Genomic DNA, 24014 nt, shown 5'->3' on the forward strand with positions numbered 1-24014 from the left:
TTTTCGCGAAATGGAGTGGTAAATCTCATCGAAGTAATTGTTGGTAGAAGATTAGCGGATTGGTAAAAATATAAAAAAAGTACAAAGTCCATTATTCGGTACCAATCCAGTTAAAAGGTATTTTTATGTCCTCGGTATTATGAGGAAATAGATGCAGCGGACATGGTTAGCTTTGGAGTGCGTCATTTTGACGCTCCGTAACTCTACCTCAAGCATATTGTCGCGAACAATGGATTGCATTCGTAGTGCTTTGCCAACGAAGGCAATGATTGCGCCAAATATACGGTAGTCTCTTGTTTGGAAGTGCGAATAGGCGATGGCTATTTCGATAGCCAAGCCATAACACTCTTAATCCTCTGATTTGGTTCGTATTTACTCTAAAGTTTACGAGTGGCATTGCACTTACTCGAACTTGCCGTTTCCAATTTAGGTTCAGGATCCATTTAGAAGAGGGGGGAGGGAGGGGGGGGGTCATACCGTTTGGCGAGCTAACAAAATTGAGAGGCTGGTTTCTGCCAATCAAACACTTTAATCCAAATGCCATTTCATCCCATTTAATGGTTGTTTTCCCACCATTTCCTTCCCTCCCTCAAATTCAAAAGACCTCGAAAACGTTTGTCTCCCAGCGTTCTCACCTGTGTTTACTATTTAAGATGCATTCCTAGAGGCAGAGTTGGATTTAAATGGATCATCCCTGTGGAATTCCTCCCTCAAAACAAATATGTGCCTTTCGTTACACGCGGGGGTAGGTTTATTTGGTCAGGTTCGAGTTTATCTTGCAATAGAATTCTGACATCTTTTACTCTCAATTTCGGGATCTGTTTGCGTTTTCATCCTTTGCTCCATGGTATGCTCGTCCTATTTATCATAAGGATATGCGGCTCCTTCATTTTCATGAGGCATTTATTGAGTGGTTATTCTACGTTGATATCAGCATAAGATCCCACAAACCGTTGCTGGGAAGTGTGACGGAGGGGGGAAGGAAGCCCATGCGGATACAACAATGTACTAGATGCCTTCTAAGCTTTTAGTTTTGTTTTCGCTCGCAACAACGTTGACTTCGATTTTTTACTGTGATGATTCCCGAGTGTCTGTGGAAAAAACGAATATTCACATATGTATGTACTGGAGTCTTATCTCCTTTACCTTATCTTTTTGGATAGACTTGCCAAAATAGTGTGTGGCCATGATAATTCCTTTTGTGTTTTAGTTAAACTCGTGTGTTCTGAAACATTCTAAAAGTCTAAGCCTCGTTTATTCTCTTCGCATCTCTGGTGGCTCCCAGCCTAATCCCTATGAAAGACCTGTCATTCTCAAGTATTCGTATCGTAACAATTTTTGACGATTCTAGTAGATTTTTTCTGAAATTTATGTGATTATTTTATCAACGATATCTCCTAAGGATTCCAAATACTTTAGGTGTACCCCAAATGGAGTTTAATGAAAGCGAAATAAGGACTCTATTTAACTTTCGAATTATATTTCCCCCACACGCCCAGTTAAATGAAGCTGAGTTTCTTTGCGGTGGATCCGCCTGTATTCTTGATATGTGCCCGCCGTGAAAATGCGTTGATATGCTCTTAATTTCATCAAGGTTCTAGTACTAACCTAAAATGCTTAACTTGTTCTGCCGTAGTTAAAACTTAACTCTTTATTCTATAATATATCTATCTCCTTCTAATCACTACTTTTGCTCCAGGATTTTAAAACTGCGAACTTGGTTATGCTCAGTTAAAATGCCGTTACCTTAAAATTAACCAATATTTTGTCTAATTATTAGTCTAAATATCTGACTGTGATGTTTTTTTTAATATTGGGCTGATGAAATAATCTATTCACATGATGAGATTCTGTCTGCATTCCTTCAGTACTTAAATGACCTCGTATGACTAGCACGACACACAATACCCTTGATCCCCACACCGATTAATAGAATAATACCCTCTTTAGCTATGGTTACTCTCGACCTCCATTGAATTACACCCTAGATGCCTCTTCTCCTTTTCCTCCGCCTATATCGCTTCCCCAAAATTTTTCCTCCTATTACCGTCTTCAGCATCCCATTGTCTCTCTCAGTATCATCTGCATCCCTTTGTGCTGCTTTCCTCAGATTTCCCTCTTACAACTTTCTATTTTCTTCTTAAAGACTTGAACTTCTATGCTTTTTTTATAAGCGAATGTAGGGTGGGGGTGGGAATAAATGAAATTTTCTCTCGCGGGTGTAGCGGTGTCCAAGGTTGCATCGTTCTCAAAGGTCTTTAAACTTTAAAAAACAGGGCACACTATTCTACTGTATCCGTTTCAAATTAATATTTTTTTCAAATAAATAACTTTTTTAGTGGGTTAATGACTTAGATATGCATTAATATGCCCTTTATTTCACGAAAATTGAAGGAAATATCAATTAGTTTATAGTTCTTATCCTTATTATGAATTTAAATCTTAATTTTAAGGCGATGGTTATGATGAAACTGAATGTAAAGGTTTTCTCAGCTAGCTCAAAAAACGCATAATATTAAGCATATCTTAGGTAATCTACCGGTCAAGGTAGGTTTTTGGATAGACTCAACGACCAAATAAATATTTTGTGACTCCTAACAAAACACAATCCGGCAACCTACTCTACATCAGGTCCCTCTTCATTTCTGAGTACTTCCTTCCTCCCTTTATCCCGTCCAACATCCCTATCCCTGTCCTTTCCTCTTTGCCTGACATTCTCCCCTACATTGCAGTCTTCAATATTCCACTGCCGACCGATCAATCCACTGTGTGACGTACACATATTCATTCACATGAAAATAGACATAAGAAAAAGGGATAGGAGCACATATTAAGGACAAACACAGGATAGGTGTGGAAGGCGGAATCTTTCTGTGCTCAATCTTCGTTTGCCCTGAATATTTGTTCCTAATCTTTTTCATTATATATATATATATATATATATATATATATATATATATATATATATATTCTGCTATTCCAGCAGTCATTGCTTCTATTTCTTCCGATGAAGATGGAGAATTCCGTCGAAATGATCAAGAAATAACATGTGAGTGAGTGATCTATTTGTGTGTTCTTATATTGTATGTTGCTGTCAAAGTTTGTTATTCAATACTTCCCTGTTACTTCGATGGAATCATCTATATATAATTATATTTATACATATATAGATGTATATAATATATATATATATATATATATATATATATATATATATATATATATACACACACACACATACCTGTATAAGTATGATATTATATTAGATTGGATTTAATTCCTTGGACCTGGCCATATTAACATTATTCACAGAGATACATACATAGATACAGGCTATTAAGTTTTATGATATTTGTTAATTGCGACGATACTCTAGGGCCTAATATTTATCGTTTCTTTTACAATTAGAACCCTTGACGTGAAGGATGGATCGTATGGGACTCCCTCTCCGACCACCGTGTTCTCTGTGACCTGAAGTTATTTTCATTTAGTCTTGAGCCGATGAGTTCACCCTATGAGATGAGCAGGTTCGGAGAGGATGGGAATTTTTTTCCGAGTCCTCGTCTTCGGTTCAGTCTAATTAACGAGTCATAGGCTGTCGCTGCGGAACGTCCTCACTGTTCGTGGACTCCATGCAAATGAGGGCTTCAAGTTTATTTTATCGAGTTTTGCATATTTATAAATTTGTTGGACGGGAGATTCGTTGATTGTGTTCGTCGCCGCCTGGCGTTTTTTTTCAATCTTCTGTGAAAATTTAATGAATTTTTGAGACTATTTAACAGCGGGAAATTGTTTAAAATAATTAATGATTCCTTTTTAATTGGTACGTATTTCTTCTGAGATCAAAAGCTCGTAGAAGTTCAAAAGAAATCTTCTTCAGTTTTTGGTTTTAATATTCAAGCATTAGCATATGCAGAACGAGGTTTTATCATTCACCTTGGGTTAAATTAGCCATCCAATATGAAAGAAATTCGATTTATTTGTTGAACTATGGTTATTATATTTGGTTATCTCTCGCGAAAGATTCTGATGATACTGTTTGGGTGTCAATTTTATAGAGTTATGTGTTCTTTTTTCCTTATTTAATAGTGTCTGTGAGGGAGGATGACATAGGAGAAATGGACAGAAAGGAAAACAAACAAGGAAGTGCTAGCCTTGTCAGGGGAGGATAGGTGATCGTCGCGATTAATCCAAAGAATGCAGGAAATGTATATACAACGCATTTTAAATAGCAATGGAATATTAAGGACTGAGAAAGAGGGGAGTACGTGAGGCAGGCATGGAAGGGTTATAAATAGGACGTTGGACAAAATAAATGTTGGAAAGAAGTATGCGGAATTTAAGATAAGATTATTCTAATATGGAATATCAGGTTTTTTTCTAATAAGAGTAGGAAATAAATCTATCGTTTTACTGTTGTGTTGCTTGTGTCCGTCCAAAACTTAACTGAAACGGTAAAATATCAATAATAATAAAATGAGCTGCGTATAGTAGTCTTTGTTTTTCAAAGTGGTGTTTTCTAGTGTATTTTACTAACTGACCGCAGTCTTATATATTACAATAAAGGGTACTCTAGTACTATCATTTCCGACGCTATCCCTTTCAACGAAAGATGCAAATAAAACTCTAATCAAAATTCTTGGGTCCTAAGCGGACAAGGTTCTGTCAGCCGATCCCACAAATTTGGGACAGAGGCATAATTTCCACATAATTTTTTTGGTGTGTTTTTCTTTTTCCGGTGTAATTCGAATGTCAAGGCGAATAATATTATTATCTCACAGCAGAAGGAAACCAGTTGACAACCCAAAGGCCCTTTTAACAGTTTAGGTTATAGTTCACTCAATAGCAAGCCCAACGACAGGTGAAATTTACGCATTGTCCCTCGTGTTTTTGGAGTATTCTGGTACTTGAAATATCACACAGCTTGGGTGAGGTTAAGGCTGCCCTGAGGCGTCCTCGGGAATGAAACCCTAGTCCTCCAGGCATTAGGAAAACGCGCTACCCACTTATCACGTCCATTTACGTCACGCACATTTTGAAATACTGAGCAATTTATGTTAAACTACTGTAGTACAGTCTTAGTATATATATATATATATATATATATATATATATATATATATAACACTTTTTGAAAGTCTCACGGACGTGAATAATAATAAACAACACTTAGCACTAGTGAACACAGAGAAAAACACAGAAACACCCAAAAAAGAGACTCACTATTTTTCGAATTTTCGGTGGTCGTGACCACATTTATCAAGGAAGAGAGGGACAGAACCCTATATATATATATATATATATATATATATATATATATATATATATATATATATATATATATATATATATATATATATATATCTACATATATATACATATATATATATATGTATACATATATATATATATATGTATACATATATATATATATATATATATATATATATATATATATATATATATATATATAAATGTAAACATATATACATATATATATACGGGATGAGAGGCAAAATAAATTTGCCTCTCTTCCCGTGGCTTTCCAGTTTATTTTGTGCCTCGTTCTTTCCAGCTTGCCTCCTCTTACCCAAGTCTTTTTACTCTCTTAAGTTTGATTGCGTCTTCCCAGCCGCACACCTGCAAAAGATGAAATGCAACAAAAAAGGAAAATTACTATGCGCTTGTTTACTCTATACGTTTGTTTTTGTGCTAGTTTATATATATATATATATATATTTATTTATTTATTTATATATATTAATGTATATATGTATTCATCTCTGAAAATTCCTTTCCAATTGTTTACTTGGACTCTCTCTTTCCTTCGATATTCCTTTAAGATAAAATAATAATAGAAAGAAAAACCTTTTCTCCATCTACGTCCCCTTTTTCTACTCTTCTTTCGATCGAATTTTCCGGCGTATCCTACTCGGTTCGATGCCCTCAATTTCGTCACTTCCTTCCTCCCTTACTCATGCCTCAAACCCCCTCTCTCTCTCCTCGACGTTCGACCTCCCCCTTTCCCTCCCGTCTGCACATCCATCTTCTTTCTCTCCTTTTATTCTCTCTCCATCTTCCTCTCGCTCCCACCTCTTAAAAACCGCCCTCTCTCAATGCGATATATAGTACACCCCCCCGCTTTCTCCCAGCCTTATTCTCTCCCGATCCTTTCATCCCCATCGCGCCAAACTGTCCTCTCCCCCTCTCCTTCTCCCCTCTTTCTCTTTCTCCTTCTCTCCTTTTCACGGTCCCTAGGGCTGTTTGAAAGGCTGTGGCAGTAGGCACACTCGCTCAGAAACACATCCCCAAAGTTGGGGAAAGAGGGAGCGGGAGGAGTTGTTGTGGGGTGAACGGAGGGCTATGGGAGCAAGGAGGAGGGTGGGAGCTTTTTATTTATTTCCTTCCGAGGGAAAAAGGACACATAATCCACACACACACATACGCGCAGTCCCTTCTCAAAGTGCCCCCGCGACTCACTCTCCCTTTCCCTCCCTCGCAGCCTTTATCCTTCCACCTCATCTTTTCCCTCCCCTCATAAGGGGACCTAGAGATTCATTTTATAAAAAAAAGAATCATCCATAATAACTCAGTTTCTATCTCTATCTCTCCCTTCGCTCCACTGTGGAGGTGAAGTTTATTAGATATACGGTGTTCACACAAATTACCTCGCATCTAAATTCATTGAATTCTGCCCCCACTTCGCTCAGTAGTGAAGACGTAAGTTTGTTTTCTTCAAGAAAAACCATTCGTCTTTACGCTCTTTCAGCAACGTAGACAGGGCGGTAGGGTTGGTTTGTTTTGGGGAGGGAAACAAGTCGATGTCATATATATATATACACACACACAAATATATATTTATATATATATGTATATATATGTATATATATGTATATGTATATATATATATATATATATATATATATATATATATATATATATATATATATATATATGGATTTCACAGCATAAAAATGTTTCAACTTAACTGGGATTTGAACTTGATTGAACATGTCAGCTAGTTAAGAGACTGAAATCTTCTAAGCCTCGTTAGCTGGCTAAAGCATTAGGTAGGAAAACAGTGAGCCGGGTAGGACAGTGCCTGTCAAGTAGAATGATTTTTATATCGTGAAATCCCTTCTTTTTGGTACACATCAGCCCTGACTCTGCTATAGTAAGACTGTCGGTATTTTCCGCCATTCTTTGATATTGTATGCTAAAACTCTGCCCATTAAACAATTACCTTCTGACACTACATAACTATTTATTAGATGGATGTGTCATTTTTTAAGGAGTTATTGATTAGTCTCCTTTGAAATTCAACAATTTGTGTCTGCAGGGTTTCTTTTTCGTAACTAGGGGTTAGAGGGTGTAGTTTTTGACTCATCAGGATCTCGTTTTCAGTACCAGTAACTTAGATCGCCCCCGGATTAACCAGCAGGTGATGTGATTTCCTGAAATTTGACCTCCCTATCGTGAGACAATTTTAAACGCTTTAAATATCAAGTTGCGACCTCTGACCTCACTTAACAAATGAACCTCTTCATGGACCATTGTGTAATTTTGCAAGTTAAGTGCTTTCATCAACACTCTTGCAGCTTTATTTCTAATATTTCTAATATTTCTATTATTATTTCTATTATTATTTCTAATATTTCTATTATTATTTCTATTATTATTTCTAATATTTCTATTATTATTTCTAATATTTCTATTATTATTTCTATTATTATTTCTAATATTTCTAATATTATTATGTAATGTGCTTGCGGTAAGTGGATTATGGGTCTTTTGAGTGTTTAATCCACCCAGTGTCACGATTCTGAGACTTCAATTATTTCTATAGGAAATATATACCCGCTAAAATGAAGGAGCTGTTTTCTCATTTTCCGTTTTACATGAAATTGATACTAATTCAACCTTGAGATGGCCCAGGTCATTTTAATTTAGTGAAACTTAATTATTTGATCATTAATAGTTATTATTTGCACAGAGAGAAGTTTGCGCGTGTTTGTCTGCAAGTTTCAAAAAATCTCTTTGTTCAAAAGCTAATGACCTACATTTAATTCCTATTGATATTTGCTTGTTAAATTAAAAAAAAATTTTTGAAAATATTATTAAAATTAAGGAGAAAAATTGGGTGGAAATTAAAGTAATGCGTATAGGGTAATTACATTTAAATGTCCAAGATGCTTTACTTTAAATGTAATGATGCTTGTTTCCTGTGGAAATTCATTAGAGGTTTGAAATGTGTGCAATTTACCCCCAATTGGACTTCCATTACTTTCAGTTTCCATAAAGTTTTCAGTTTTTGGTTTTTCCTTTTTTCTTCACCTCTCTTATCGGACAAAGGACTCCTCCTTTGCTTCTTTTCCCTTCTTTTTTATCACGCATTCAGCCTTTTCCTGCGCCACGCTTGTGGTTCGGTGACCCCGCGGTTTGGTCCAGCGGAAGGTTCATTTATGTGTGTGGGTAAAGGATAATACAATAAAATAATAAGTTTTCAACCATCGAAAGATATTTCAGTAGCGAGAACCCCTTTGGTGCCCAAGTTTCCTCTCTTATTCGTGTTATATTTATTTCCCAAAAATGTGGACTTCTTTCCGCCTTCCTCACAAAAACTCACCCCTTAACCGCTCTTTACAATTCCCCTCAACATAGCTTCATTCTTCATTCCCCGTTCCTCTCTCTTTTTCCACTCTCATCAGGCGCTTTCAAACCCTTTTAACCTCATCCCGTCGTACCCTTAAACACTCTTCCCCTTACCTACCATTGTTTGGGAATGTTTGGCTAGAGAGGAGGAGGGAATTGGTGTGAGTTAGTTTCTGAGAGAACGGGGAGGGAAGGGGGGGTTGATAACCATGATTCTCTTTGTTTGAGACGTCTTTCTGCGTCCTCCCCCTCTTCTTACTGTCTCACCCCCCTCTATATCTCTTGTCGATCCAACACCAAAAACCCGAACCAAGAACCCTACCCTATCTCTACTACACCTTTCTCTTTCTCCATCTCCCATCTCACCCCCATTCCCCCCTCTGTCTCTTCCTCTGATATCTCCACTTTCCATTGGTTAGGGACTATTGGGCCAAAACGTGCAAAAAGGGATTCCTTACTCATCCCCTTTCACGCATTGGGACATAGGGATACCCCATTCGAGCAATAGAGTTCAGATTCTATCGTCACCTCTCCCTATATTTCACGAGTTTTTGCTGTGAATCCATCTTTATTCAATATTCATATTCAATTTATATTATTCATATTCATTCAATATCAATCCCTATTTATTTTTTTGGGTTTTTTTGTCATTTTGATCTTGTCTTCGCTGATTAGGAAGAGCACTCCTGTGCGAATAATTTTCGTTCTAGTATTTCACGCATTTTTTATTATTATATCGCATCGTCGCATAAAATAAATTATTTCTTTTTAAAAATAATTGAAATCGCTTAAAAAAAATTGAGATCGATTTTTAACGCACATTCCGACTTATAATTGACTTTAAACTTTGTATAGTTGCATTACGCCGGTGGCAGGTTGGATTAACTATCAAATTTGAGTTTTTATCTCTCCCTTTCCCACCACCCTTTTTCTCCATTTTCCCCGGTTTTCAATAGTCTCAGATAACACCAAAACATAGGTGTGTCCATTCAAAGAGCTTTGTGTGTAGAGTTCAAATATGAGTTCATCCTCTCCTATTCTTTTCCTCGTCCTTCTCTTCTCCCCCCGGTACCCTCGAGAGTTTTCACATTGTCAGAAAATCTCAGCAATGCGTGGATGTCTGAATTCTGGAATGAGGGTTGAAAGTTCGAATCTCGCGAATGACAGACATTCTCACGAGGGGTGACGGTTGAAGATGATAATTGGTGTACCGGAAGACGTTATTAGTGCTGGAGTGAAGCTCGACAAGTGAGTGAGAACAGGAAGTTTTAAGAATGCTAAAATCTCCAAAAAATTAAAATATTTTTTATGAATAAAAAAATCTTTTTTTTCAAAATGCACCAAGATTTGGAAATACGAGCATCGTATATTTTTCTTCAGCCACGTGAATATTTTTCACAAATTTTATTGAATTCAGAATAGTATTTATCCTTCAACTAATACCATCTTAACCGTTAGATAATCATTGAATTGTTATAATATCGGAATCCCTCATAATTTTTTAAAAAATGCATTGAAAAGAGCGCTTACTCTTGTTTTTAGTTGGGTATTCCAGAGGGTAGAGTGTTATGTTATTGACTGAAGGACCTGATTTTCATTCCCGCACACGCCTCTTGGTACTCTTAACTTCACACAGTCGGTGCGATTTCTCTAGTACCAGTTCTTCCAGCGAAACTACGGGCGACACTGGGAAAGGAACTGACCTCCCGTAGTTTCCCTATTAATGCGTGATTTATCAAGCCATTGCGTTTGGTAATAGGTCTTCATCTACATCTACTTAATACCCCGCTAGCCGCCGCAAGGGCGTGTGGCGGGGGGTGTTAGGTTACCAACCGTAAAAAGGAGCAATACCACGTGCAAAACAACGACATGGAAAATTACACCCACAGCAGCGCACACACTCATGCAAAAATCCCTTCATCCAACACTCATGCAAACACATATGCCATAAATCAACAAACAACTGCACCCCAGGATGCTGCACGACAGCCATCCCACAACACGCAAGCCAGGAAACAACAAGCAAGAATGTGAAACACCACCACCACATGTACATGCACCACAAAAACACTACCCCCCGTGGAGACATTCAGGAAGTCTTGTTAAGTTAGCCATTTATCGGTGTTCAGCCTGCGTTTACGCAATATATACCTTCAATTGGCAGAATATCTTAAAACAAATTAAGCTTTTACTCATCTACACCTACATTTACTATGTGATAGAAACCGCTTAGGAGGCGAGTGGCATGGGGTGTTAATTTCGTCAAATTTCAATAACTTTACACTCCTACCTTCGAGATCATTTTCAATTGTATTGTTGCTCAGAACAATTTAGTGCTGGGACATGGTCTCCTACCAAATCACATAATTTTCCATGTTTCATGACACTCACGTGCCTATTCAAATACCAACGTAGTTTGAACAGATACACATCCTAATGAAAGCTGTCCGCTGATTTTTCGGGTGCACAAATAACTCGAAATAACCTTTGAGATAGTTGATGCCGATACATTGGTGAACTCTATGTGTAAATCACGAAGAAAGAACCAAAGACTTTGCGTTTCTGCAGGAAAGAATTTATTAATCTCGGAACTAGTTTTGATCTTACTATTACTAGTCCAGATGACACTACAGTGTAGCGAAACTAGTCGACAGTATAATTCAATAATTTCAGGCTGTAAAATTCATTTGCCTTGACCGAGATTCGAACCCGGATCCCTCGATGTCCGGCCAAGTGCCTTAAGCAGTTAAGCTATCGAGGCGCCTGGCTACGCTATAAAATTTTGGGAAAAGGATCCGGGTTCGAATCCTGGTCAAGGCGAATGATTTTTACACTCTTAAATAGTTGCATTGTGATGCATATTAGTGGATGACTCTGTCAAATGTTACTGCTGCGGCATCTCCCGCAGTTTCTTGAAATTAGTCGACAGTATGCAATTCTTTCCTGTTTAAACGTAAGGTCTTTGATTCTTTCCTCGGACTTTACTCTACCCAATAATCCCTCCAAATATCTTTACTCTTCGCCTCCAAATTGTAGCATCACTGGAGTGGATTGGAGAAGTGAGTCATGATGGTTTTTCAGAAATTGGTACGAAACTATGGTAATTCATAGGTCCCCCTTTGTCCTTTATACGCTTTCACTAAGTTTGTATTCTCCTTTTCACCCCTAATACCTTTATCTGCGTACTCCTATATTCTCTCACTTTCCCTCTCATCGGCGCGCCCCACAGTTCTATTTCTTTCGATCCTGCTTTCCGCATTCCTCGTCTTGTGTTTTTCTCTGAAGTCTCGAGTTTCGAATCGAATCTTCCCAATTCCGAACTCCACTTCACCTTGCTCCGTTGATATCCTGGTTTTTTTTCTTCCCCACTCTCCTTTTCTTCCAGGTCGGGTCTATTTTGTTTCGTCCAGACCAGGTCGCAATCATACCCCCAAATCCTCTCTCTATTCCCCTCCACCTCTCCGATCATTTCCCTTCTCGCTTTCCTTTCTATGAGGAAAGATGTTCCTTTTTTTCTTTGGAGGGGATGGAAATCGGCGCCCTGCAAGATCCCTCGTCTCCCGCACCTCAATGCTATCCTTTCTCCTCTGCCTGCTAAGCCAAGTTTGAACGTTTCCTGGGGGATCTCACGTAAGTTTTTACGTAATTTCGCCTGATACTCGTGTTCTCGGACAAATTGTTTCACTCTGCAATTGCCTTTGCTGTTCTAACTGAAGGATTCCCTCCTGTCACTAATCTCTTACTTATTTGCCTCTAGTTTGATATAGTACTTAGGATTCGTTCATTTAAGGTACTTTGCTTATTAAAAGGTGGATTTCCGACGGCCCCAAACGATTATTTACTTCTGTGTATTGGGAGATCATCTTTTTTCTTTGCCATACATTATTTGATAATTTCATTTCTTCGTAAATCCTGCCTGCTTTCACTCCGTCCGTAAAGCTTAATCTCTTCCTACATATATCCCCCACTTTCTCAACATTCTCTCTCCAATAACGGTCTTATCAATAAATCTTTCAATATTTTCTTCATTCCCTTTCTCTGCATATTTTTCTCATTCGCTCCCGGTAGCTTACTCTCCAGGCCCAAACTATATATAGACCTTCAATAAGAATTTTGTTCAGTTAGAAAAAAGAAACACCTCATTTACATAATAGAAATGAACGAAAAAAGTAATAAAAAGTTCGTGAATAAGTTCTTATTTCCCTGAGTGAAGCCGATGTCCATTCATCCGTAGATTCCGAGGAAGTTAGCATTAGTGACAGCGCGACCAGGTTGTTGTAAATATTCTGCGATTTGCAAAATCTCTCTGTTTCCATCAGAGATGTTAAATTGTGGGAGAAAGGCCGAAATATCGAATAAAATGCTTGGAATGGAAACAAAATCTACAGTGATTTTATTTCAATATAGAGAAAAAAGAGAAATGTAAGGAATTACTAATGAGTTAAATAAATTGAAGCGTTTTGGTTTTTCGAATCAAACTACTTGGAAAACGGTTATAATCACCTAGAGCGTGGTTTAGTTGTAAGATTTTGGCTTAGGTTGAATGATAAGAGCTATCAAATGAATATTTTTTAACCCTGTAACTAATCAGTTGGTTATTTGCCCTTTTTTTGTATCTACCTCTTAAAGAAGCATAAATTGTGGAAGGATTTTTGTTTTGCCGTCCTCTGGCAAATGCGAATTTCTACGAATATATATTTCAATGGGGAATTGACGCTTTGTGTTAAATGCTTCCAAAACATGGGAGAACTTTTATTTTTATTTTTAAGGAAGCTTGAAACTATTGTCATTCACCGCATTAAGTCTACCCTTCTATTGTTACCGGAAGGAAAACGGAAAATTCGAACTTGCAAATCGTTTCCTGAGTAACGTTTTGTCTCATCTGGGTGTCCTTCTTCCTTGTTAATTTTTTGTTGCGGTCCGTTAGATTTCTCCAGACTGTCTGAAAGTGAGGGAACAGACCTATGTTCTTCGAGTGAATTAAGGTCTGTTTCTCTTTTGTCTTTAAGTCTCTTTTGTTTTCTCACAAGAAGCTCTTCCCAACGCTTTCCTATTCCGTCACCATGGCGCCTGCGATGCTCCCTTCTGAGAGTAAGTCTCGTCTCCATGACAACCCTTCCATCCGTTTTTCTTCCATCCTCCTCCACTCCAGTGTTGTTCATCCTCTGACGACAATGGTTTCTTATTTGGGTCCATAATGGATAGGAACGCTGGTCTTGCAATATCAAAGTCATATTTCTGGTTGAAAAACGTCCCAGAAACATACCATTTCCCACCTCCCAAAAGCTCACAACTATGGTTGGATTCCATAGGCCATAAGAATTAGTTATAGTTCCAAAAAATATTGGAAGTTTACCTCCATTTTTTATTTAATTCCAATTATGGTTCTTACAATTCGTCTCAGTATTCATCCTCCATGCTTAATGATCATATTGGGAGCAAAAAACTTTGATAAGGACCTAACCCTTGTAACCTAATTATCTCGAGAAGTTTTCGTCCACGTGAAACGTTTTAAGTTTATTTTTTGTCGCTACCAACTGCCTGAGCGTTGAAGTCATTCTGCGGTTTTAACGTAGTATCGACCCCCTGTTGAGTTATCACAATAATTCAAGTTTCAGTTCCGGGACAAAAACAAACAGGCGCTTGTTGCTGCAGCTTTAATTTTTTTCGACTTCCGTTAATTTTTTCAATAGATCCCTAAAACATTTGACGGGGTGGAGGAATGAATTAACCGAAGTTTTTTTAGCCTTTGGTGGTTAAATTATTATTTTTTATTTCTCAGTAGCCAGGTATTCTTGCTAAAATGGAGGTGACTGTTCAAATTTCGCGGGTAACAGGCATTCGATTTTCGATTTTTTTTATTTTACTGTGTTGGTACACCTTTGTTTACAGTTACAACAATAAAGCATCTTTGATTTGTTATTGACAGATATAAATGTTAGACGTGCTCGGCAAACATTAATTTTGTGACTCCTGACAAAACACAATCCAAAAACCAACTTTGCATCAAGTCCTTCATCATTTCAGTAAGCTTTCTTCTTCCCTTCATCCCGTCCAGCATCCCTATTTCTTCCCTTCTCGTTCCTGACCTTTCATCGGTTACCTAACATTTTTCCCTCAATTACAGTCTTCCACATCCCACTGCCGGTCAATACCCCCTTCATCCATTTCTCCTGCCTCAATAGGATTTATCCCAACAAACCCCTGTCTTCGCCCACCATACCAAGTACTTCCTCATTTGTTTTCTTCTCTGTCCATTTCACCTTCTCCATTCTTCTCCACACCCACATTTCAAAAGCCTCCAATCTACGTCTATCCTCCTGCTTCAATGACCACGTTTCCGCACCGTACATAGCTACGCTCCATATCAAAGTTTTTACGAGTCTTTTCTTAACATCCTTACTCATAGTCCCCGTCATCAACTCCCTCCTCCTTGTGAAAGCCTCTTTGCCTAGCGCAATTCTTCTCCTTACGTCCCTACTACTTTGACCGTGTTGGTCCAAAACACTACCGAGATACGTAAACTGTTCTACCTGCTCTAGTTTTTGCCCTCCTATTTTAATGTTAAGCTTGGCCTTTTTCTTTCTAGAAAATCGCATAACCTTTGTTTTAATAATATTGATTCTCATCCCATACCTGTCGCACTGAATTTCCAATTCACTCAGCAATGCTTGCAGCCCCTTGGCTGACTGACAAACTAAGGCTTGGTCATCAGCAAACCTAACTGATTTTACGAATTCCTTACCGAATTTTATTCCTACCTTCAGTTATTCCCATGCTTCTTTGATCATTTCCTCCATATAAACTGTGAACAGCAACGGTGATAATGGGCAACCCTGCCCTATATCTCTTCTCAACACTGCCTATCCGGACTAGCAGTCTGAGACATGTAAAGGGTGCGGATTAGCCTCTTGTCCCTCCTATCTTTTCCCATTTTCTGCAATATACTCATTAGTTTTTTCAATTTCACTTTTTCAAACGCCTTTTAGTAACCTAGAAAACAGGCTAATACGTCCTGATTGTATTATATATTCCTCTCGATTAGGATCTCATTACTGCAATGGGGTGTTAGGTCATCACCCATAATTATGAATAAAACTGAATGAAAAACCACAAATTCATACCAGTCTTTAAGTAAAAAATAATATACGTTCATGCGAAAACCTTCAGTAAAATTAATTGTGTTCATTTAGGTGTAGAATACCATTTATAGGAGCTTTTCTTTAAAATGCTTTGATTTAAAGTTCTTGGTCGAAGGGATAGAAATATGTTTCACGTACCTATCAAAGGGAGCAATTAAAAACTCGTAACTTAATATATAGATTTCCTCGGATCAAATTACCATTTTATTAAGTTCCTTTTACGATACATGCCTAATAAATTAATTCCAAAAGAAAAGAAACTATTTCAAAATTCTAAGAAAAATGAGAGAGTTCCATCGTCATGGAGTGCCACTTGCAATCCTTAATGAAATTGGACTTTAATTACCGACTTTCTTTCTCTTTTAAGGAAAGCAAACGTAAAACTTGGGAACACCTTTATAATTTTCTTCTCGGTAATGACGAGCTCAGCGCGAGTCGATGCTCAGATTTTCTTTCCTCTTGCCGTGAGTAAATCGAGTGAACGACGCTCATTGTTCCCGCGGGTTCCCATAGCCACCGCTGCACACGGCTGCGCGACGGACCTCTTTCTTTGTTTTTGTTTTTTTATTCTCGTTTTGTTTCGTTTCGCGTTTTTTTTTTGCTTGGGGGGGAAACAGCGGCGGTGCCGTTTCCGTGGCAACGACGCGGTAGAGCTTAGATTAAGAAATGCGGGTGAGGGCTCTTTTCGTGTTTCATTTTTTTTATTTGTTTGCTTGCTTTCGTTGCGTCGGCGTCGGTGGTTAGGAGTTTTGGGTGTGCACTTTGCAAGCGAGAGATATACCTTCTCTCGCCCTCCCGAAAACTGTTCGGGGCAAGAGTCGCGGAGCTAATGAATGCCGTATAGATTTCTCATTTTGTTTATTCCCGGCATCGATCTTGCTCGCTCCCTTTCTCTCCCTCTCGCTTTTCCTCCATTTCCCTCGCGGAGCTGAGTTTATCCGAATGGAATTGTCATGTTTGAAGTTTCTCACCGGAACGGAGTCGGCGGCAAGTTTGTGAAGAATTTCCACTTTCAAACCCGGAATGTATGTGCATATGTATACATACCCACATATACATATATATGTATGTATATATATATATATATATATATATATATATGTATTTATATATATATATATATACATACATATACATATACACACACACACACAGGGTGCGGCGACAAAACTTCCTTTTTCATATGGCAAAAACCCTTTTAAAAAGGAAGTTACGTTGCCGCACGCTATATACATATATATATATATATATATATATATATTGAAGATAGTCTCACAGATTTCGGACGGTGCCACAGTAATCAACCCGAAGGTCGGTATGGTAGGTGATGGTTGAGTTCACCCAGTACTAACCCCAACCCACACATCAGGGTAGGGAGGCTAGTTCCTTTCCCTGCACACACACACATATGTATAATTTCATGTATATTCATATACATATACATGTATATATATTTATATTTTTAAGTGCATATATATGTCATTTTAATTTGGTATAGTGCCTGTTAAAGTGGGCATTATATCGAAACGAACTGTTGCATTTGGTAATTTCGCCTACTCAATCACAACCTGACACCCTACACGACATGGAAAAGTTACCAACTAAATGACAATGAAATTTCAATTCAAACCTGTAGACTTTTAATCTGAATTGAAGTTTTCTCGCATGTATTTATACTGGGTTTATGTGTGTGTGTGTGTATATATATAATTATATATATATATATACATTTGTATATGTATGTGTGAGAGTGTTTGTGTAGAGAGAGTGGTGTAATAAGATATTTGATGGGTACAGAACTTGAGGCAACAACAAAGTTCGGGCCTTGTTAGTGCGTTTAAAATCGCCATTCGAAATTGAATCAAGTCTGTGATTGATGATCCTCTGTCGGGGATGTTTACTCGATAATTTTCCGGTAAGATAATGTGTTGTTTACCCCCACTGCACTCTGAAATTTCCCGAATGTTCACCACCCCCCCCTCAACCACCTCTTGCCATCCCCGCGTGGCAGTCATGAACCGGATGACGCCGTTCATCTCTCCCTCGCAGTTTCGTTCGTTTCCGACCGTCCGACTGCGAGGCGGGCAGGAAGGGGCTCATTCATAAGTACTCATCCGAAAGTGCCGTCGCTCGTCATCCCGCGGTGACGTGAGGAGTCGCCTCAGCCCGTTTCGAAAATTTCGGGGAGTTCTTTCTTTAGACCTCCCTCCCTTCCTACATACCCTCTCTTTTTAATTACGGGGCGAACGTTTTCTTTAACCAAGTTTGATTATCATTCAAATATTCGTTCGTGTGTTTTTACTGAGTTGTTCGCTAAAATTTACGTGAAAGGACCACCAACAAAGTTAGTCATTCTCTGTGAGCGTTTCTACAGAGCATTTTCATTAGCAATTAGATGTTGAAATTTGTTATAAAGGGGAGAATGTCAGGCAAGCGGGGAAGCCGCTATGCCTGGGATTTAAATGTAGGTTAGAATGAAAGGAGGAAGGAAGTATATTAAGTTAAAGAATATTAGATTGAATGCCATGTTTTATTTTGTCAGACAAATCTTGTCAATTGATGATAATTAGTCAGTCTTTTCAATAGCTTAACTGGTAGAATATTAATTAGTTTTTTTCATGTGGATTTTTTATTTTTTGAAAGTCGTTAGTATTTGTCAGAAATGTAGGAATATAGAACGAATCCACGCCAAGACCAATTATTTGTCTTCCGTGAATTGTATCGCATTTAAGGTCAGATTTAGTTAATTTTATGTATTAAGTGTCACAAAATACAGGTAACATACTGATGTCGAACCTTTAGAGCTCTTTAGGTAGAGTACGAGCATCTAGAAATAATTTGCTTTGTCTTCACACATGATATTGGTATTTTAGATCATTATTTTCACCCCTCAAGCTATTCAATGTGCCTGATCATTTTCTTCTCCCATTTAGTTTTGTCTTTTGCTATCCCTTAATCCCTCCAGTCCTCATCCTTTCAATACCTCCTCCTGTCCTTTCCTGCCTCTAGTGAATAACTGTTATGATTATGATGTATATCCATAACAACCGGCTTCATCAAATATTATCTCATCAGCCTGAATTCTCAAATTTTAACGAATATTCCATCTCTAACAGGGCAACAATCCGCAGAATATACTTATTTATGTTATGAATATAGATCCACGTATGCTTACGCTTCCTGCCCACAAGTTGAGCATATGCTTCAACTGTCTATTTCAGCTTTCCGGCGTATAGCCGATTCAAGACGAGGTGATGTCTTACTTATTATCTTATCTTTGTTTGACGAGGAGTGAGTGCCTCAGACGTCTATTGCGAAACTTTTCAAACTATTATGTTCTACGGAAAACTCGTCAATTTCTCTCAGAACCCACAACATGACATTGAGCTATTGAAATCATTACCTACGGTAGAAATGAGACAGCAATGAAAAAAGGGACAATGATAACTTATCCACCAATCTATAGTTGAGTCTTGTTTATAAATATGCATATATATATATATATATAACGATTTTACGGAAAAACTCACACGAGCGGCACAATAATGGGCTGATACAATATAACACAAATAGAAAAGAATAGACACATTTAAAAGAACACTCACACGGTAAATTGTTCGAGCTTTCGGCCCTCTCAGAGGCCTTCTTCAAGAGAGACTCTATATATATATATATATATATATATATATATATATATATATATATATATATATATACACATACATACACAAACATAGATGCACATATCTATATTCCTACCATGGACTACAACCTTGACGTGGTGGAAGGGTTTGTTCCGATGACTCCGAGGTCTGTTTTGGCGGGTGTAATCACCCATGCTAGAAAGGTCGAAGGTTAAGAACCAGACAAAAGGTGGCCCACACGGCGTCTGTTCCTCTGTGAGGTGGCAGCAAAGGCATCTGACCCCACTGGGGCGACCATTGAGTGATGGTGTCACGTTAAAAACACTATTGAAGAAGGCAACGGGAAACCACCCCAAGTAATTATCCAATGGATAAATGATGTACACAATTACTTTAATGAGTTTTCTGACGTCTTGTATTGTCTCATCCTCCATTTTCAACTATTTCAGCTTGTTTCTGGGTTTTTGAATTTTACTAGAGAGGTGTTCTATTTTATTATTTTTGCTACTTGCGGTTTTTTTAAATTTCAAAACGTTTTTTAACTGATAATTTTCTTATTTATTTCAGGAGTGAATCTCTCGGAAGGAGGCTGTTCTTTCCTGTCATTGGTGAGTGTTCATTTTATTATCATTATACTTCGTCGGCTTAAGTCAGACAGGCGTTCGTGTGTAAATTTATTTCCATGCGCGCGCACATATGAAATGTGGACCAATCTCTTTTTTTAGTCTGTCTTAAATGTGCCCTGGCATTTAAATGAGTCCTTGGAAACTTGAATTATTACTTTGAGAATAGTATGACATGTATTAATCATGGTTTTTTGTAGTTACTATCATTTTTGGTATTCTACCCTTTTAATTAGGGTTTAGGATAGACATATACCGAAACTTTTTTGCCCCGCCTAACAAGACACCCTGGCACCCCTAGACACATTAAGCTTTACTTCAATTCCTCATAATTTTTCGTAATTACATCATACTTTACCCCTTCCTCGTCTGCCTAACTTTCTTCCTTCTATTTATCAAAGGCATAAAAATTCCATGGCGAATCAAAATATATTTCATCCATATTTCCTACCTTCTTTGATTTTCTTCCAACAACCCTCTTATTCTACCACCTCACCATGTACGCCACTTCCTCATTGGTGTTTCTTTCTGTCCACTTCGCATTTTCAATTCTTCTCTTTATCCACATTTCAAAAGCACCTCATCCTGATTCAATGACAATACTTACGCTCCGTACAAAACCACGGCCCATATGACGATGATATATGACAATGATACATGTGACATATGATACATGAGGATGATTTCAATTTATTTACTTATCATCCTTACTCAATGTTCCTGTCATCAATGTCATCTTCCTTGAGGAAGCTTCTTCTTTGGCTAATGGAATTCTTCTTCTTACATCCTTACTGTTTTGACCACATTTTTTTCAAAACAAGGTGATAATAGTTGGACTTCCACATACTCTAGTTTTTACGGCTGAAGTGAAATTTATTGTCACTCTTTAGTTAAGTCTCTATCTATAGTTAATTAACGTTTAATGTCCCTTTGAATTTATAGAGTGAAAATTGATTAATGAGGACACACCAATTTGCACAGTTTGCTTTTAAAGAAAGGCCCCGTCCCCGGCTTTGCCGGCCCCGGTGGCGGCGGGGTAACGTCCTCGTCTGCCATTCCAAGGGTCGCGGGTTCGATTCCCGCCTGGGTGGGTTTCCCTCCATCTAGGGCTTGGGTGTTTGTAAATGTGACATTGTTATCGTTGTTAATAGTTCGATGTAAAGGCAAAAATGTGCTGTTTTCGGACTTATACTGAATAAATAAATAAATAAATAAATAAATAAACTCTTCGTAAACTATATTAATGAGAGAATCATGGCGGAGATTATAAGAAGCCGTTCTCTGTATAGAAGAGAGTTATTATCCATAAATTGGTCCAATTCTTGGGATAAAGATTTCATTCAGCCACATATCTTTCCGAGTTCTACTCACAATGGGCGTCTCTAGTGCGAATAACCAAAGGGTATGTATATATTTTCTCCAAATCAGTCATAAGTCATATTTTCGCCAAGAAAATGGTGAATTAATATTGTTCGCTCACTGATAACTTTGCGAATGTTTTTGTCTGGAAATTCTGGATTGCCATCTTCATCTCCACTACTGTAACGATGGCCTTCTTTCACGAATATTTTAATTAAAAAACATGACGCGAGTTATGTTGTTCCAAATATAATATTGCCTATTTTAGATGGTGAAGCGCTTTTATTAATTTTTTAAAGAATACGTCTGTGATATTACGATACGTTTATAATATTTAAATCTACGTCTACGGTATGGTAACCTACGTAGTGATTCCTAATAAATTGATTAAAAGTCATGTATATTACGAGTGCATCATTTTTTTTAGTTTTGTAGCAGTCTATCTACTAATGGTAGGATTTTCATGGACTTCGGAAGTGCATACACATTACTGTATTCCTAAGCCCTCAATAAGCATAACACAAAGTATACTTAAACTGATATGTATTACGAGACCTACAGGAGGCCCCATACTATATAAAAAACACTTTTCTCTATTCCAGCCTCTATTTCGCTTTCTGAGCATTCTCTTCCCTGTCACCAGAGTCAGAATCTCATTCCCTCTGTTAGTACCTCCATGTCTCCTTCCTTCTAAGAATTTTAATGTAGAACCATCTTCTTTCTTCTCCAACTGCGCCCGGGATTTTATAGCTCTTTTTTCATTTTCAGTCTATTTAATTTTCTCCATTATTCTCCACACCCACGTTTCAAAGGTCTAAAAATTTATGCTTATCCTCTTTACCTCAAAGACCAAGTTTCCGACCATACAAAATTGCGCATATTATTGTAGTTTTCGATTTCAAAATCGTATGCTATGGTTTCAATTTCGTGGCAGTCGCAATTCGTAATGTATTGGAAACAAATCCTGCAACTTATCATGAGTAACTTTAGACTTATGCATAAGGTATTATTTATGCATAATTATGCCTAATTATCGTTCTATTAAGAAATATCGGTGGTATAAATTAGACCTTACTCAGCCACAGTTCACTTTGGTATCACAATATTTTATCATCTTCTTCGCTTTCTTAATTTTTTTAATACTCGCCTACTTAGCTATTATAATCTTTTTTGTGGGCCATAATTTGCAATTGTTTGTGATTTGCGTGAATACGTTTTTGAATAAATGCCGTAATTCCATCAATGTGTGCACCCAGTGTCAACAGAATAACCGGTTTTAAGGCTAGAAGCATCTTATTGGTTGCTATTATATTTTCCTCTTCCGAAATACAGTTCATTGATAGAAAATGTTCTTTCTTTAGGCGTGAATCGAGTCGTGACTTTTTGACAGAAATATTCTAGTTAAACTTTGTCCCAGTTGAGATCTCGGAAGGAAGTTGGCGGAAATTCATGTAGAGCAAGATGGGAGATGACTTTGGGGGGGTATCCTTTTCAAAGACTTGTTTTTTTTTTGCAATCGCAAGGAAACTTAATTTTGGTCCATAAAAACTTTTTAATATGCACTTTGTAATGTGACGGTTAGTTGAGTTTCCTATCTCTGGAAAGTATCAAAGTATTCTCTGTACTTCCAAAACTCCGTCTCTCCTGTGACCCTTGACCCTTTGAAATTTGATACCGACGAGGTCACGTAGATCCAAAAGCTCAATTATTTTGGCCACGTATAAACCCGTAACTTAAATGCGAGATTAATTATTCCCGAGATTGCTTCTCAAATATAAAATCTTTCTTTTTCTTTGATGTCAGTCGTCTCTGCCATCTTAATTTTCTCATGTTCACCATTTTGTGAACGAACGGTTCATGTAATGTTTTTTATTTCTCTTGGCATTTCCAGAATACACAAAATCGTTTTACACTTAAGTGTGATTTGAACAAGATAAAAGTCAATTATTTCGTAGTGATTTCGTTATTGTCTTGTGTAAAAATTTCAATTCATTTTGGAATTGTCCTATTAGCTTGCTCCATGCAATGTAAGGAAATAAATGCATTAATTTGAGGTATTTTATCTATTTGACGGTAAATTGGGAACAGTTCCTGAAGACTTCTGGCCTCAATATTTTGCCCAAAATTCTTCTTCTTACCCAACGGTACGGGACTAGTGGATGCTGGAGATACTGTGAGAGGCAATATGATGTTGAAGACGGTAATTGAGGGGAGAACGCTGCGAAAGCGAGTTTGACGTGGGGACGGAATTGGTTTATTGGTTGAATTAAAATGTAGTCGGGAATCATGCTAAGTTTGGGAAAAGTTTCTCTAAATATAATTAAATTAATATCTCCAAATTATAATTATTCATCTTTACGCCACGAAGAGAATCCCTCTTAAGGATTAACTTGGAAAGTTTTTCGTTTTTTTTTTAATTTTTAAAACGAGAGATTAAATTCCTCTTCATTTCATTATTTCTTACATAGAGATTAATAAGGGTAATATCACCTAATTGAACCCTCAACTTAATCTTATCGCCATGGAAACCGTTTACGCGTTTGCTTCCATGGCAACGAACGGTCACAACCAGAGTGGTTGTAAGATTAAAAGTT

The 24014-nt window shown here is 37.6% G+C and overlaps 1 protein-coding gene across 1 annotated transcript in view; it reads left to right on the plus strand.

Annotated features, from left to right (window-relative positions):
• LOC139701085 (uncharacterized) overlaps window positions 1-24014 on the plus strand; it is a 434732-nt gene that overhangs the window by 202882 nt on the left and 207836 nt on the right. The window contains exon 4 of the mRNA XM_071599661.1: window positions 20006-20046. Coding sequence (XP_071455762.1) covers window positions 20006-20046 — 41 coding nt within the window. The remainder of the gene's footprint in view (window positions 1-20005; window positions 20047-24014) is intronic.

This window comes from Hetaerina americana, unplaced genomic scaffold, assembly GCF_022747635.1.
Source record: "Hetaerina americana unplaced genomic scaffold, ioHetAmer1.1.p SCAF_11, whole genome shotgun sequence".
Taxonomy (NCBI): Eukaryota; Metazoa; Arthropoda; class Insecta; order Odonata; family Calopterygidae; genus Hetaerina; species Hetaerina americana.